The sequence below is a fragment of the Anolis sagrei genome, chromosome 4, assembly GCF_037176765.1.
Source record: "Anolis sagrei isolate rAnoSag1 chromosome 4, rAnoSag1.mat, whole genome shotgun sequence".
NCBI lineage: Eukaryota > Metazoa > Chordata > Lepidosauria > Squamata > Dactyloidae > Anolis > Anolis sagrei.
In genome coordinates, this window is record NC_090024.1 from 63,974,853 (window position 1) to 63,993,228 (window position 18,376).

Here is an 18,376-nt window from a genome sequence, read left to right on the forward strand (position 1 = left end):
TGTCTTCTGGGGGGACGTGAAGACTAAATGCTCATTAAATATGAGTTGCATTGGGGAAAATGATTGAGCTTCAAGTATACTTGTAGCTTTTAGCTGGAGGAGTGTAAATGTGGATGATACCTTTTTAAAAACCGAAATAACAGTTCAAAAGAAATATCACCAACATTCTCATTGAATTATACTATGTTTTATATCCTAGATGTTTAGTTGTTTTTGTTTCCAGTGCATAACTATTCCTGTTCCTGTTTCCTGTTCATAACTGAGAGTTCTTTCAGGAAACCAATATGGAACATTTGAATCTTGCGGGTTTTTTTACTATTTGCATGCAGGGGGGGGGGAACCCACAAAATGTGGTTCAAGTTAATTTTTTACTTAGCTTTGGGTATTCTTAGTCGATTTTTTTAAAAAAATTGTTTAAAATACCTGAAATAGCTAATTGTAGCATATTTCAATTTATTGGATAGCGAGGGAACATAAATTAATGAACATTTATTTATCTATTTATTTATTTACTTTGCTTATATACCGCTGTTCTCAGCCCGAAGGCGACATGTTAACAAATGACACTATTGTAATTGTGTCAACTAGTTTTCCTGGTTTGTATCAAATTAATAAAGGACTGTCCAGAACATTGTCTGAACAGCCCCTCCTTTATTGCGGTAAATACTTCAATACAGGTGCTGTCTGGACGAGGCCAGAGTCAAAGACTATGATCTCACTCTGAAGGACTAGTTGGCAAAAGGTACTCTTATACAGAACTACTAAATGCAGTCTATAAGCACAAAGTAAAACATCAAAATTTAGACCAGGAAACCTCACAATAGGAGTCTGTGTGATCATATGAAATAAGTATAACCCCATATGGAACATATCAAGTATGCTAAGACTGAAATTTCCATATGGGCACTAGAGGTTAAAATAACCATGGTTATTTTAACCTCTAGTGCCCATATGGAAATTTCAGTCTTAATAGTTTTATTTAAAAACTTAGCAAATGCAGAAAAGATATATTTCTTGTTCCAGATGTATAAAACTCCTCCCTTTTGTGTGTAGTCATGTTCAAGTCTCAGAAAATACCATAGTTGGGAAAACCAGATTTAAAAAAATGGAAATTAGGCAGTCCCTGTACACAGTGCATACTTGATATGTTCCATATGGGGTTATACTTATTTCATATGATCACACAGACTCCTATTGTGAGGTTTCCTGGTCTAAATTTTGATGTTTTACTTTGTGCTTATAGACTGCATTTAGTAGTTCTGTATAAGAGTACCTTTTGCCAACTAGTCCTTCAGAGTGAAATCATAGTCTTTGACTCTGGCCTCGTCCAGACAGCACCTGTATTGAAGTATTTACCGCAATAAAGGAGGGGCTGTTCAGACAATGTTCTGGACAGTCCTTTATTAATTTGATACAAACCAGGAAAACCCTGGTTTGCAGTGAATTAATTTGATAGTGGATTTATTCTGTGCCTTCTTGGAAGGTGCGGGATAAATCCATTGTTTCCGGGTTTGGACTGCAGAATACTAAATAAGCCCGGTAAACTGTGGGAATACCCACCCCTCCCCCCAAGCCCCCAAACCCCTTAGAAAGATAATAAAAACTTATGTGCCCTTCATTACAAGCCTCGCCCAGCTTTCCCAGCACATAGAAGTGATGTGCTATGAGAGCAGGGAGAGGGAGGGAGGAAAATCACCCCCCCCCCCACTCTCCTGGCATGTGCCGGGGGAGCCGGCCGGGTTTTGGGAGAGGGGGTAGGGCCTCTGGATGTTCTCTCGGGCTAGTTCCGAAAGAATGTCTGGATATCCACCCCAGAAAACATGCGCTTTCTGGGGTGGGTGTGGACAGGCCCCCAGAAATATCTGCTTTTTTTTAACGCAGATGCTTCTGGGATAAAGGCCTGTCTGGATCCAGCCTCTGTGGATTTACATCTTTTTTCTTGAATAATCCTATTTGTTCATTTCATTAAAGAATATTGCTGAAGATCTGGAATATGGATTTATTCATTCTTAATTACTCTATACTGTTCAGAGTTTGCAGCTATTTGTGTATTTATATTAAACTAACATTATGCTTTCAGATAGCTAACCTGAAAGTCTGAGCAATTTCCTATTTCAACATTTAGGGGTAACAGATATGTAGATATAGGAATTCCAGTACTATAGCCATAAACCCAAATTTGTGTAATAAAGTAGATAACTGTCATGACCAGCAGTTTGGTGGTTTTAGTATAGCTTCTGAGGAATGCTTGGAAAGGGTTAATCTTCCTCCTATTTGTAAGAGGCCAGGTTGATTTTTCCTTCCAAGTAATTATTCACAGGCTGTAGTGACCATTTGTGAGGCCTGCTGAAATGGGATGAAATTGCAAAGAGCAGCAAAAAAGAATGTTGTAAGAGACTATTATTTGGAGAACAATAGCTATTGTACCAGGCTGTGTTTCCTAGTTGTTTGTCTCCTGGTCTGGAATCAGTGCCCAGTCTTGATCCTGAGAGCTTGTGTGTATCCTTAGGAACCTTGAAACTTAGCTGTGAACCTGGGAACTTTGTATAAGTATTTGTACTGACTTCTTGATGGGACTTCTAGAATGGAAAGACTGGTTTTGAACCTTTAATTGATGGACATTACTTTTCCTGGACTACTGTTATTCTGTTATGTTATTTTGCAAATGTTGTTTGAGCCCTTGAACTTTTGGGACTTGGTTTTATACTATCAGACAGGTGCTATTATTTATGTTTGTAGTTGGATTTCAAGATACAATATATTTAAGCTATTGGATATCATAAAGGTATTTTAGGCACAATCTTGGTACTATTTTAGTTAAACTCTGCGTTCATTACCAGGCAGAGCCCTGGAACATGACCATAATTGGAGTTGAGGACACTTACAAGATGACGTTATTTAAAAAATTTGTGCAGCCATCTTGCTTCTGGGTCAAGATGACATAAGGGCTTGCTATGTGCCCCCCACACTTCCAGAAGTGTAATAGGTATGGAAATTATATTTATAATTATTCACTCCCAGGTCAAAAACAAGGCTTCCTGACAGTCAGAGAGAATAGTAGACCATCAAGAATGTTGCATAATTGCTGTGCAGAATTTTTTTTTTAACAAAAATGTTTTATCTGCAGAATCATTTTCTCACAAATATTGGCTTTCTCCCATAGCTGGGAGAACACTGACATAATTTTTCACCCTCAAATGCATGGATTTAATAGCTGACTATTTACATTCTTACTGTAGAAGTAAGTAAGAAATTAGAGTAGCAAGCAGGCACTACTATCTTACGTCATTAGTTACATTCAAGAGATCTTCTGCCCATTGCTCACTGTTCACTTTTCAGTGACTGGGAAAAATCTATTTCTTTCACCAAACAGTTAAATGTCAATTCTGCCTGATTGTGATTATTTATTTATTTATTTATATCCCAACTTTCTCACCATAGAGGCTAACAATAACATGACACGATATAATAAAATTTTAAAACAAACAAGTATTTAGTAAAGAAACAATTGATAGATATAATGCACAGTAACTGCTGACCTCAATAGTTTAAAAATAATTACATTTCCATACTGATGGTTGAACTGGTCTTTTATTCTAAGATTAAACTTTTTCTTACCTTTTTGTTAAGGTGATGGAAAGCTGTTTAGGGATAGGAATGTATCTGTAGTAAATCACCTGTACCAAAATACTTGCTATAAGCCGCTTCAGCCATGTGTCCATAGGATGTGACCAGTTGCTTAGCTAATAAACCCAAATTAGACTTGGAGAGATCTGTTCTGTATTCCAACAGCTGTGAATTGCTTGTTGCTTTGGAATAGCAAAAAAACAAAACAAAAAACAAAACAGAAAAAACAGAAAACCTGTATAAAAACATGGGCTGTGCTTTTTTGTTTTTAAAAAAGTTTTTAATGTGGTACTTAATCTAGACGGTGTAATGCAACTTTTTAATTGCAGTATGTACCTGAACCTATTAATATTTTACATAGCTTTCATTCTTTTGGCCAGAAAAAAAATCAGCTACTCATAGACGGCTTTGATATTCCTTTCTTTCATACTAATGTGCTTTCCATTTTATTTTTACTTTTGGTGTCAAATCTGGCAGAAGGGTTAGGCTTTGATCATAATTCCTTTTCTTTATTACACATTTTGAACTGTTTCACTTTGTATGTTCTTTGTCTGCATGTATTCTTCATGTGCCCTGTTTTTCTCTGATTTTATTAAGCTCAATGAGGCCCCTCTTTTACATTTGTTTTCTATGTCTTATATATAACAACATGTTGTTTAGAGAGTTGTTTATTTGACATAAACCTGACACTTGGAATCTTACAGTTGTAGTGATCTAAATCTGCCCCCACCCCATTTGAGAGGTTAAACATACTTTGTACCTCACTGTAGTCATTGATTCACTTATCCTCTGACACACTACATTGGGACAGATCTGGTGTAGCATACCTGGGTTGGTCCCAGTGTGAGTTAGACAACCACTCACTCCCCCCACCCTGTGGAAGTGATATGGGACCCTATCCACCCAGCAGTGCAGAACACGGTTCAGAGCTACTGTCCTCTTCTGTTCTCTGTGTCATGTTGGGCACTGGCCACAAGATGGTTCCTACCATTAATCTATTGCTCACAATGATACTAGTTGGGATGGTGAGGTGAGGAGAGAGAGAGAGAAGGCAAAATTTCTCCCTCCCTTCCTGCTTCATTTCCCTGATCTCCCTGTTGCCCTGACTGATCACTGCAGTGAACCTCAATCCAGTACAACCTGTGTCATGACCAGAAACTGCCATGACACAGAGGACAGAAGGAAACAATAAAGTTCCATTCTGTGTCCCCAGGCTGCCTGAGTCTGGAAAACACAGAATATGATAACAGAACAGTGAGAACAGTTGTAGCTGGTTCAGGACCTAGCCCAGTTGTTCATACAGACCTACAGTTGGGGGATATGATATTTTCAGCCTCACTCTTAGAGTATCCCACAACTTTGGTTAACCTGAGGCAAAGCTGCCATGGAGCTGATCTGAGCCTGTTCCGACCTAAGTTGTCAGTGTAGATGTGTCCTTGGTCATCCACTGACCTCAGATCTTGCGGAGTTTGAGATTAAAAGGAACTAGAATACTTAAGGTCCTTTGTATCAAAAAGTACAGTTTGGGCATGGAAACAAGGGTATACTTTGGATATCTGGGTTTTATTTTATTGTACTGTTGTAGCATGTTTATGGCTTGGACAAGCTTGGATAATATAGACATATCCAGAGATCTGGTGATTTCTGATGCAGTTGTCATTTGGCCAGGATGAGGAGTGACATTGAGGTAAGAATGATGTGCATGAATAAGAAGGATCATTGTCAACATGGTAGCAGCTTATAATGAAGCCATGAGAATGTACTTCTTATGCTTCTGTGTAACATCTATGATTATCCAAAGTCAACAAATATTTGGGAGGAAGGAATGGACAGATAATGTGTAGTCATGAGAATTAGCATGATATCATATTTTGACTTGGATTAGCACTCTGGCAGATCAGGGGTCAAATTCCTATTCAGCCATGTAAACACTGGACAAGTCATACTCTCTTGCTTCAGAAATAGGTGATAGCAATCCCCCTCTAAATAAATATCAAGAAAACCCTGTAGGTTTGCCTTAAGGGCAGTGGATCTCAACCTGAGAGTCCCCAGGTGTTTTGGCCTCCAACTCCCAGAAACCCCAGATAGTTTACTAGCTGTTAGGATTTCTGGGAGTTGACAGCCAAAACATCTGGGGACCCACAGGTTGAAAACCACTGCCTTAGGTTCTCTGGAAACAACATGAAGGTGCACAATATGAAGAACAAAATATGTAGAGTCACTTGAATTCTTCTTAAAAGAGTTTCACAGAACGTTGTTGCTGATGATAAGGAATATAGTACTCCTTTTGAAAACAACTTTAATCTGAAATGTGCCCCCAAACACAGAGTGGTAATTAACCAGTTCTTGTAAAATTGAATTTAATTAATGTTTGCCAAAGGAATGCATACTGTTTCAAGCAGTTAAAAATACTATTAAATTTCTTCTTCACCCAAAAGCTTGAAATTACTTAAGATACTGAAAAAGTGGCTGGATCGGATGTAATTATCCCAGAGATTTTAAAATCAGATCCTGAGTGGTGGACCCCCCTCTTGGCGGGAGTGTTCACCATCATTAACAACACAGGTATCCTACCAAATAGTTGGCAATTTGCCATTATAGTACCAGTCTACCAAAAGAGATAGAAAAAAGTGGAATGTTCTAATAGGGTTTGTTCTTGTTACTTGGTCTCTGGTGAAACACTTCATCATTCTCTATTTGTTTGCCCCAAATATGATAATATATGGATGAAATACAGGATTTCAATTTTTTTCACAGTGTTCTCAATAGCCGCTTTGATTCCCTTTTGGGGTGAGAAGAGTGGGATAGAAATACAGTAAATAAATAAATAAATAAATAAATAAATAAGGGTGCTATAAAATTCCTTATGTTCTGAACAACCCTGATGCATTATTTTGCAAGCTAGTTCCAAATTTTATCCTTAAGATTAGTAAATTTTAAATATGTTTTCTGTTTGTGTGCACGCGTTTGTACTTAAGATACATCCAACATCCCCTCCAGAAGTTTCTTTAAATTTCAAATGCATTTCCCCTTATGTTGTAAGGTTAGCAGCTTTCCAGGTTATTTTGCATCAGTCCTTCTTCCAATTCAGTAGTTGAATTGAAATGTCTTAGAATTGATTTCCATCCTGTGATCCCTTTATGGAATGTATGTCCTAGAGCTTTCAGTTGCATTTTGCAGCATCACTGATATCTGTATGGTAACAATGTTATGTATTGAGATGCACTGGAGTGGGACAGTAAAACAAATATTATTGAAAACTAGTATGTGAGCCTAAGCTAGAATCCTTTACATTAGTACATTGGATTAATGGTAGCTAAGGATCTGTGCTACAAAATGTTTTGAAAGACTTTATTGAAGTTCTGTAGCAGCTGCACTACAAACCGAAGCTGTTACGCTGTGCCAAACGGTTATCCCTGAGCTAAAGATATCTGCAAAACATCTTTGATGTGATAGACTGTAATGGAAACAAGGCAACAGTTATAGGTTGGTTTGCCAAAAATCTATACACAAAGGAGTTTTCCAAGTAGGTCAGTAAGTTATGCATTTCAGCAATAGATTCTATTAATAAATTGGCTCCACTATGCATTACAAAGTGTGCCTGCCTGCCAGGTGTGAAGTAGTTAGCAATTGTGGGCTGACATATGGGCTTCCAGAAAGGTGAGTTTCTGCAAGATTAGAAAGTCGGCCCCATAATCCTCTGAGGCATTGTAAGGGGCTGTAGGTTCATTTCTTCTAAGTTGCATTGGGAGCAGGCCTTGTCAGAATGCAATGCAAGCACCTAATGGAGTCTGCCATTTACCTCTGCATAGTGCAGCAAAGCCCTTGAGTTAGCCTTGTTACTCTATGCACCTGCCAAGAGTTTCTGAATTATACGAATTGTGCTAGTTTCATGGCATAATTACTAAATTGCAACATTAACATTATAATATAAATGAATGTTTATACTAGAATTTCTTTTTGCCACTCATCTACAGATACCTATTTTATAGAAACCTTTCAAGTTTTTCTACATAAAAAATATTCCATTTTTCCTTCACCTGGTTTCAAGTGGTATACGTCTTTGCTAGTGTTAATTTATTTCACAAGTTTAAATTAAATATAGTGTAAGAGAATGAAGACTGACATGTGGAGAACAATGGTAAAAATGCGATTTTATTTTTGTTTGATTTGTGGTTATTTATTTATTTATTTACAGTATTTCATTCCCGCCTTTCTCAGCCCGAAGGTGACTCAAGGCGGCTTACAAATTGGCAGCAATTTGGTGCCACAACAGTCATAAAATGCAAATTAAAACATTTAGCACAATATTATAAATATCCATATAAAAAACCTTTAAAAACATATAATTACCAGTGTCTTCCTGTTAAACTCATTTTGCTAGTAGCATCGTCTAGCCATTCCAAGTTGACTCTTTCATAGTTCCATGTTTATCTATTACGCTGCATTTCCAAATGCTTGTTCGAAGTGGATTTTTTGGAAAGTCAGGAGGGAGGGAGCTGATCTAATATCTCTAGGGAGGGAGTTCCACAGCCGAGGGGCCACCACTGAGAAGGCCTTGTCTCTCGATCCCACCGGACATGCGTGCGAAGAAGGCGGGATCGAGAGCAGGGCCTCCCCAGACAAACTTAAGTTCCTAGATGGTTCATAAGGAGAGATACATTCGGACAGGTAAGCTGTGCCGGAAGAAGATACTCATTTATTGTTGTTTGAACATTGTATTCCTTCTTGTAGACATAGGTCCTTTATATGGGGTTCTTTCTGGGAGTAACAGGACCTTGTTTTCCTTTTATTCTGTATGTAGATTGCATTCATGTTACAGGTGTTTGAGGCCTGAATCATATCCCTTAAAATGTATAATATGACATAAGTCATAATGACACAAGCCAGCAGATGGAATGTTACACCACAATTGCTAGTTCTTTCAAATAGGGGTTTATTATATGTATATTACAATATATTACAGAGATTTAGAATATGTCTTGTCTTTCCAAAAATTAGTATAGGAAAGTGGGATGTTAAATTTTTTTGGACCTGTGCTTGCATATGAAAAACGCAGTGTGAGGTGAGCAAATTGTGATTGCTGAGGATGAATTGCTTATAATTTCCCATCGTTATTTTTTCTGCATAATGCAAATCTTTCGGTCACTAAATATGGCAGGTACTTACCTGTTATTGAAAAGATGCATTTGATTTCTGTGTTTCTTTGACTCTTCACATGTCAGACAAATTATATGTTATTACAAAGATGAAATATTAAGCAAGGATCATGAATTCCTAGGCTTTTAATGGAGGCTGATGCAATAGAGATAAGAATATGAAATGGCCAGAGCTGCTAATTTCCTGAAATGTGTAGAGATAATGAATGAGACTCTTCTAAAGAGAACAATTTAGAATTGTGTGAAGATGTATCACTAGGGCATACACAATATGTTTTCTCAGTTCATAATAAAGGAGAACAGATGGTGGTATTTAAGAGAACAAAAAAGTTTGAATGAATGTTAAAAAAATTAAATGATTAATGGCTATTTCCAGATGATATAATATTTCATGTCTCCCTCACTTTAGGAATATTAATTTACAAGTACAGTTCACCTGGTCATTTTGTACCCTTTTTAGGTACAACTTTTAGTAGATCTCAATTACAGGATATTTCCTGAAATAAGTATTTAATTATCAGTCACATTCAAACATGTAAAAGTAATACACACAGTGGTGTATGTGTCTCTGTATATAATATAATGATAGTCCTTTTAGACAGTGGACAAAACATCTAACATTGACCCAATATAAGAAATGATTAGGCACAAAGTAGCATTCCCCTAGGCCATTTTGAAGCTTGTTTCAGATTATTTTTCTTTGGTTTTTTCCAGTTAGGAGCAAAGATAGATCCTTTCTCAAGGTAGCAGAGGGAAGACATCAAGACAGCAAGTCTTGAATCCATATCTGCAAAATAATTTGTTCTTACTTTGTTCCTGGTGCTGTTGAAACACACAGCGACCTTCCATTTTCAAAGTGAAATCTCTTCTTTAAGGCTTTAATGTGATTTAAAAAACCGAACCCTTTTGACCGTGTTTTTTAGGGGGGGGGGGGCGTTTTTGTAATCTGTGTCCTGAATTGCAATTGGATGTGAGTGGGGGCTTGGGTGTTTGCAAGGTGGTTATTTAAGTCTGGCCACTGTAGTGATGCCGTTTTTTAAAAGTTCAGAGTAAATTCAAATGACCTAAAGGTAGAAGGGTTTCTGAAATATACGGTGTCTGTGGATGCCAGGAATTCTTTGAAATCCTTCCTACCCTGAAGTTGAGGGCTATTCCATTGAAAGGGGAATATTTAAAGACTTAATTCAAGTAAACACCTTTTCTTGGACTGGCTAGCAAGTCTTGGAAAGTGACAGGGTTTTATCTCCCTTTAAACTGAAGGAAAAGTAGGACACATTGTGGAAATGTGGGAGTGTGGTTGGGGAGTGGGGAACATGAATGACATAACAAATTTTACTTCAGAAATAGGTGGACTCATGTTTGGTTTTCATTGAGTATTGGACAAAAAATTAATAGAGTATTGACATTCACTTACCAACTTTTTGTTTATTTTCTTTTAAGACCAGATAGCTTACAGTATAAAAAAGTAAAATTCAGTCTCAAATTATAGAAACACTTGGAATGTAAACAATTTACAAAGGGAAGAGCTTAAGTTAAACACAACACCAAAATCCAGTGTGGTGAGAGCATGACAAATTCTCCTTTTCTTCCTTTCTGCTTTGCCCTTAACCCTAAGAGCTGCTACAGAGTTGACATCAGAGGGATTTCTCACCCCTCTGGAGAGCAGGTTTTGAATGCGTATAGTGGGCAATGGGCTGCAGTGAAAAGGGGAGATTATCTTGATTCTGCTGGATTTCACTGTTCTGCTAGTCAGAGCCCTCCACTGGATTCTTCCCAACATATCTTGAGTGCAATCGTGTGCACATTTACCTAGAGTAAGTCTGATTGAACTGACTGGTATTACTTCAAAGTATACCTATTGATGATATAATGAAACTGCAAATGACAGAGGGTGAATTTAGTTTCTGTTATCTGTAGTTGCTATTGAATATATCCCATTGCTCTTTTATTACGCTTCCCCCTCTGTATGTCTTTTTAAAGTCTTTAAGATAAAAGATTCGTGAAGGCGCTATTTATTTACTTACTTTATTTATGCCCCACCTTTCTCCCTGTGGGAACTCAAAGTGGCTAAAATTCACATACTTTGGTCACAATTCGAAACAAAGCAATACAATTAAAAATCCATTAAAGAATACAGTGTGGATTTAGGTTAGATACAGTTAAAATATAAATACACTTAAAATAGCATTTAAAACTCACAATGCTACATGATAATAATACTGTGTAGCAGTGCCTGATAAATAGATTAAGGCCACTTTTTCTATGCCTTCTGTACTACTTGGAATATACGTGAGAGAAGGCATAAGTATGAGACTTAGCATATATATGCATACCTACATACATACATGCATACAGTCATGGTATATAGAAATTAGGAACATGGGCTTTGAACACGTAAACATTAAACATTCTCTGTCAGTCAGATAGCTAGAGTACTTCATGGCATTCAGGTCCTAGAATCGGTGTCCTGGTATGTAGTGCTACATGTCTGGCAAGCACATTGACATGTCGAGAAGACCTCTCCATATTAGGTTTCCAGTCCTTATTTTTGTTCCCCAACAATGATTCTTGGAATACGTGGTGATTAAATTATTCTGGGACGATTTATCATCATCATTAAATCTCCTTTTCAAACTTCAGAAGTCACTGGCTAATTACATTTTCATTATTTTATCAATTTTCTATAGGAGTAGCAGGCTATTTTATTTGTTGTTTGTTCCCAAAATCTCTTGGCTACAGACTCAGAGTGCCTATATGTTTTCACTTGCAGAATACAATATAGTACGGTAGATAAATGAAATTGTAATTGGGCAAATAGGTTGAATTAAAATTTTAAAACCAGGTAATGCATTTCTTATACTTGGTGCTACACATATTCAACTAAAGACCACCTGCAGCTATATTTTAGAATTGAGTCGTGACAAGTCTGGAACATAACCTTGCATTTTCTGTAGGAAGATATATTATTACATTGCTTTATTGATTTATATCTAATATTACCAAACTGTAATTTATTTGTAATGCAGTTGGACAGTGCTGTAACCCTATTCTTAATGTATGTAAATGTTCTGTGTTCTCAGGGTAAGGAAGTAGATTGGGCTTTAGTGTCAAAGACTGCACTATTTTTCACAGGTTACTTCATTTCAACCCTTGTTTCTTTTCCTTTTCTTCTAACAGGTGGCTGTTCTTTTGATGAACCATTTACCTCATGCGGATATAGTCAGTCTGAAGATGATGATCTTAACTGGGATCAAGTCAACACACTGTTAAAGCCCTCATCGGATCCTTGGATGCCCACAGGTAGTTTTCATTGGATTTTAAAAAATGTTTTGTCTTTTAAAAATTATGTTACACAGATAAAAATTGAGCATGGTTTACAATTGCGTTAATAAATTTCAGTAATGATTGTTACAGAAAAGAAAAATGGAAACTAAGGAAATAAACAGAAAAAACTCTACATTCTTATCAAAAAGGAAAGATAAATCAGAAGTGAGAATTGCATGTTTAGTTGACAGCATGCAACTTTCTTTTCTTTCCACATGCAGCATCCAACAAGTCATCCAAAACTTAATGTGGTCTTTAATACCCAAAGTACTCCAGTAAGAGATTAATAGAATGTTGTGAAACAATTCGGTTAAATCATAATTCAGACTTCTTAGAAGAATGTAGATCATAATCTTATGCAACTCTGAGTACAGTTCTTTTCTGCTGCAGTTGGCTGCCAGTGTGGCATTGATTTTAGATCATAGATTGTAACTATGCTGTGCAATCACATTCATGTTTTGTTTGAAGAAGGTTCAGTATTCTCGTTTACTCTCATGTATGCCTAGACCCAGAAATACAATTGCACAACATTATTTGCATTTAACCCAAAAGCTGCTTTTATTTAACTTGTAAGCTGCTTTGAATTCCATTTTTGGAGAAATTATACATATAATTAATGTCCCACTAGCTTGCGGGTATTTGTGGCCTGCAGGCCTCCTGTCCATCTTTGACAAACAACATCTATGAGATACTTTACATCTGTATTTAAATTAAAACCTGTGATTTGAGTGTCTCTTTTGGTGTAAGAGCCTGTGGTTTTTGCTAGTTTGTTGCCAATCTTGTTGCAGTGAAACATAATTGGGTTCAGTGTGTAAACAATCTCCGAGTTCCATTAAACAATCTAATCAGTTAGAGATCTGTTGAAGTAGATTCAAGTAGATATTCTCCTGAAGTTTGTTATATGTTTAAGAGAATATTTATTTGAATCAGAAACGTGATAGATATTGTGCATAAGGTGGGAGATACAAGATTGCCTTAAAGCCGGCTTCCCAGTATTATCAAAGTAAGAAAACTATTTTTGATAAAAAATATAATACAGTAATTGATAAATTTATGGAACTAGGTTTTGTGGTCTGGTGGAATCCAAATTCAGTAGTATCCTGTCCTTTCTATTATATTCTGAATATATTCGTGTATATATCAACATATGATTTAAATCAGAGATTAAGATATATGGTATTGTTTATTAAGTCATTTTATGTTAAGTCTTAAGAACAATATCCTTTTATTTAGTTTTATGATTTAATGGAACCAGTGAATATAAACAAACTTCATATTCTAAAATGGAATAGTTTATATTCAGTGAAAAATAAATGTCTGATTTCAAATGGGGGCTGGAAGAACATGAGATAAATGTATTTAAATGTGGAGAACATTCTGTTCTGGGTTTCTACCTGCTTATTTCTGTGGGGAAAAAATAACTTTTAATCAGTAAGACTCACTGTTGAAATAAAGGTTAACCCTAATTAAAAAGACGGTCTTGGTGGAGGGGGAAAGCATCTTAATGGCTTTAAAACAAGAGTCCACTATTAGAAAAAGGGCTCTAAGATCTGCTGGGATGGCCCTACTCTCGGTCTCACCTCCATCCGAAGTACGTCTGGTGGGGACGAGAGAGAAAGCCTTCTCAGTTGTGGCCCCCTGGCTTTCAAATGTCCTCTTCAGGCATATTAGGCTTACCCTCACACTACAGTGTTTTTGCAAGGAGCTGAAAACATGCCAGGCTTTTGGAAATGATTAAGACATCTGTTATTCTAAGGACCAAACAATATAATATTGACACTGGCACTTTAATGGTTGAATTTGTGCTGTGTCTGGGATGTTGTACTTTCCATTTTAATGCCAATTAATAATAAGTGTTATTGATTTTAATTGGGATCCGTTTTTATTTTTGTAATGTGGTGTTTTTATGTTAACTGATATTGTCATTGTCTAATATGTTGATGTGATTTTACTTGTACTTTATGTGGTTATGACACTTGTATGTGCTTCTGTAAGCTGCCCTTTTTGGGAGATGGTGGTGGGGTATAAATAAAGGTTTATTATTATTATTATCATTATTATTAATTATTAAAAATTCAGTTTGTGTAAAAGAAGAAATGGGAAAGTGTTGCTCCCAACCCTTCGCTAGCCTCTTCCCTGACATTTTCAAAATCCTTAGATCATGTACTTGAAAAAATCCTTCCTTATTGATAAATTAAGACTGGGAATGATGATTAACTCATTAAATGTCCCCTGCGACCCACTAGAAAGATCTTTTCTGGTCTGACCAATTTTTGGTCAACATATAGTAATGCGACCTGTCACACCCTGTTGCAGTTGCCAGACTCTATGACTGGAACTACACTGCCCTATAATCCAGTTTTAAAATGTAGATTTACAGCATTGAACTGGAATATAGGGCAGTGTAGACTCATATGATTCAATTTCAATACAGTTAATCTGCATTCTGAAACTGGATTATAGGGCGGTGTAGATCCATCCTGCTCTAAATTAGAAGGAAATGATCTTTATTAGCATGGATTGACACTGTATTATCCCATTAGTAGAATGGAATATTACTTCAGGAATAATTTTATTTGATCATGGTTAGATATGTAGCCATACAGAAAAGTTTTAATTAGTTTGAAGTTGGGAGAGATACAGCAAAATTTTGTCTCTATATGCTAAATTCTATGATAATAAGAAGTGCGTTTTAAAGTTATGATTCATGGATCATCCTATCTTCCTCAGAGAAACACTTTCTGCAAAATTATTATTAAACTAGATAAAACATTCAGTGAGTCCAATAATTTCCTGTCAAAAACAAAAGGAAATCACAGTGACATTCCTAATTTCAGACACTGTGCTTCAGTGAGTGAATTAATGACAGTATGTAATGTTTCACGATCAATTAGGCAATATTAGGAAAAGTACAAAACATAGTTCTTTATTTCTGTTTTATTTATTTTAATCTAGATACGTATTTCATGGTTGAAGAAGATCCATCTATCTTTTTGTACATTTTACTTTATTTCATTTTGATTGTATGTCTTACAGTGCAGTGCCTTATAGTTCCTCTCATTTATCCTGATAATGTACAATCCCATTAAGAGCCTGCTGACATTCCTCTTCCATTCTTTACAATATGTTTCTTTATTATGCCACTCACACAGGTTTTTCCCATATGTATTGTTTGTGTGTTTTTGGCCAGTGGCCTTTATTTAATCTGTACAGTAACCTGAATTTGTTTGGGATCAAGCATGGATATCAAATGGAGCCTTATCTAAAATACATTAATGCAACATTCATGACAATTATGACTTAAGGGCCAAGAAGATTCGACACTCATAAAGCTCCATTGGAAGAGTAGGAAAAGACGTTACTGTCTTGAGAGCATAGATGTTGAAAAATATTCCAAAGAAATTCTGTCAACTGAAATTCAAGGCTCTTCATTCTCCAAGAACTCTGAGTGAATCATTGAAATGAAAACAATGCTTACTGTTCAACTGGGATACAAAATGTGTAAAGAATTGGCAAAATATGCTACCACTACCCTAGTGTTGGACTGGAAATACTTGAAATATTTTACCAATCCACTGCAGAGTGAGACACTTTCTGTCATGAGACTATCATGAACCACCATAAAGGTGGTGAAATTGCCTTTTTTTTTTATTCTGTGTGCTTTTGTTCCAAGAACAGAAAAAGTGGAGTCTTTTAAAATCAGCTCCCTTTATCAGTCATGGGATCTTTAACATAACTCACAGCTGAAGCTGTCCAGCCGCAACATGAATGTCCTCCTTACCCACATAGAGAGACTCTGTCTTCTGTTTATAACAAAATTATGGGATTTTTATGAGTCTCTTAAGCCAGATGAAAGGACTGGTTGAGGCCGATCATAATTATATTATACTGCTGCAGTGTTTCAGTAGTTGGACATTTTTGTGAGACTTCTTAATTTTTGAAAATTGACCAGCAATTTTTTATTAAAATCGGTAAATCGCTGATTCCCTTGTGAGAATTCCCTCCCACAAGAATTCTGCAAGGGCTGATAATATGGTGGTAGGGGTCAATGTGCAAAGATTACTGGAGATGCAGACTGCAGCCAGGAAATCAGAAGAGGTTTACTTTTTGGGAGGACAACAATGACCAATCTCGATAAAAGAGTTAAGAGTAGAGACATCACACTGGCAATGAAGATTTACATAGTTAAAGCAGTGGTATACCTCATAGTAACCTGGGTGTGGAAGAGCTGGACCATAAGAAAGGCTGAGCAAAGGAAGATAGATGCTTTTGAACTGTCGTGTTGGAAGAAAATTCTAAGAGTGCCTTGGACTTAAAGAAGACCAAACTAGTCCATACTCCAGGAAATAAAACCCAATTGCTCACTGGAGGGAAGGATATTAAAGGCAAACATGAAGTACTTTGGCCACATAATGAGAAGACGGGAAATTTTGGAAAAGAGAATGATGCTGGGTAAAATGAAAGGAAAAAGGAAGAGGGGCCGACCAAGGGCAAGATAGATGGATGTTATCCTTGAAATGATCGCTTGACCTTGAAAGAGCTGGGGGTGGCCACCGCCGACAGGGAGCTCTGGCGTGGGCTGGTCCATGAGGTCACGAAGAGTAGGAAACGACTGAATGAATAAACAACAAGGGGTCGAGAGGGAGGCTCCTGAGTCAAGGCTTAAAAGAAACTTTGCAATAGCCGAACTTATCTAACCAAGTTAGGATTCTTCTGGATGAAATGAAGGCCTCTTCTACTATGTGGTACTTATAAGCAGATAATTTTGAAAAAAGGTATTGTACTAAATAAAAGCAACTCATGTCCCTTGCTGATTTTTTTTACCAGTGCCTTCAAAAATGATATCAAAATAAATAGTTTGCTGAAACTGAAGATTCTATCTACCAAGCATTTACCCACATTGAACTAAGGTTAGGCAGAGTGTTTGCATATTTTATTCTAAAGGTCCTATTAAAATGATTGCAAATGTATAATAAATTAAAATGAGGAGATCTTACAGAGAGTACAGGAAATTCTAGTTCAGTTGGATCAAAGTACTTCCCCTGAACTTGACCAGATAAACTCAGATACTGCAAAGGTCACTTGCTCCATAGAGTCCATATGGCACATTACCTTGATATATTCAGCCTTTGTGAACTCTTATATGAAATTTTCACAGCTATACCCCTTAGTTTAATGTGTGGACTGCAATTTAGTTATGTAGGTTGTTTGACACCATTCTGAATTCAGCAGTACGGTTTATTTCCATTTAAATATATCAAAATTGTCATTGATATGTATTTTTGATTTCAAAGTCCATATTTTAATAACAGTTTTAAACTTTAATACTTTATTTAAGACTGAAATGTTATATGAATCAAAACAAAAGTGATAGTTATAGTGCAGCTATAGATTGTTTATATTTGTTTTCATATTTCACAGGCCTTTTGTTTAAAAAAGCCTTTGTAGTTCATCTTCCATACAGAAAGTACCTTACTTTTGTGCGAAGTTGTAGTGATACATGTTGCATTCTTGCAATGCTAGTTATCAGTTTGTTCCCTTGTGGGTCATGACCATCTCTGCACATTGTTCCTCTTCAATGCCTTTAACTGCTTCTCTATTTTCAGTTATTATTTATTCACAGTTCTCATAATGCTGTTATCAGCTGTGACCTTTCTAAAGCGCAGTTCTAACCATATTTTCTTCCTCTAGAGTAGAAGGTCCAGTTACAGGAAAACATCCTTTCATTAAAATAATGAGGATGTCAACATAATAGGACTAATAACTTACTCTATATACAGGGTGGGGAACACTTCTGCTGGGGATAGCACTTGATCACAATTATTAATGATCAGGAAATGAGGATGATGTATTGACCATTTCTCAGCTACCAGTAAAGGAAAGTGACCCAGTAATGAACTGTAGTGGTGAACTTGAGGAGGCCTCTCTTGTTTTTGGCTTCATCCTCCATAACATTCCTTATTTTATGTTGCAGTGTTTGTAAGTGCTGGTGGCTTGTTGGATTTCTTGACTTGGGTTTCCTTAACTTCATCTTTATTTAGCTTCAGTGTAAAGCTAAATTCTTAGTCAAATGCAGAAGTGCATCCATTTGAAAATCAGAATGTGGTTTTACTTTTTTTCTAATGGCTGATTGTAATTCTATATAGGCTCTCTCTTGTGAAGACAGAATATATTAGAAATTGCTGTCACAGAAGGGACAGATAGAATTTAATTTTTCCCCTGTGCCAAACATCACATTAATGTCAGAGAAGGTAGATAATGTTCCA

General features: G+C 36.5%; 1 protein-coding gene across 14 annotated transcripts in view; it reads left to right on the plus strand.

Annotated features, from left to right (window-relative positions):
- The window catches only part of PTPRM (protein tyrosine phosphatase receptor type M), a 529,398-nt gene that overhangs the window by 117,397 nt on the left and 393,625 nt on the right, over positions 1 to 18,376 (plus strand). For all 14 annotated transcript variants that reach the window (XM_060775055.2, XM_060775057.2, XM_060775056.2 and 11 more), the window contains exon 2: positions 11,964 to 12,086. In XM_060775055.2, coding sequence (XP_060631038.2) covers positions 11,964 to 12,086 — 123 coding nt within the window. The remainder of the gene's footprint in view (positions 1 to 11,963; positions 12,087 to 18,376) is intronic.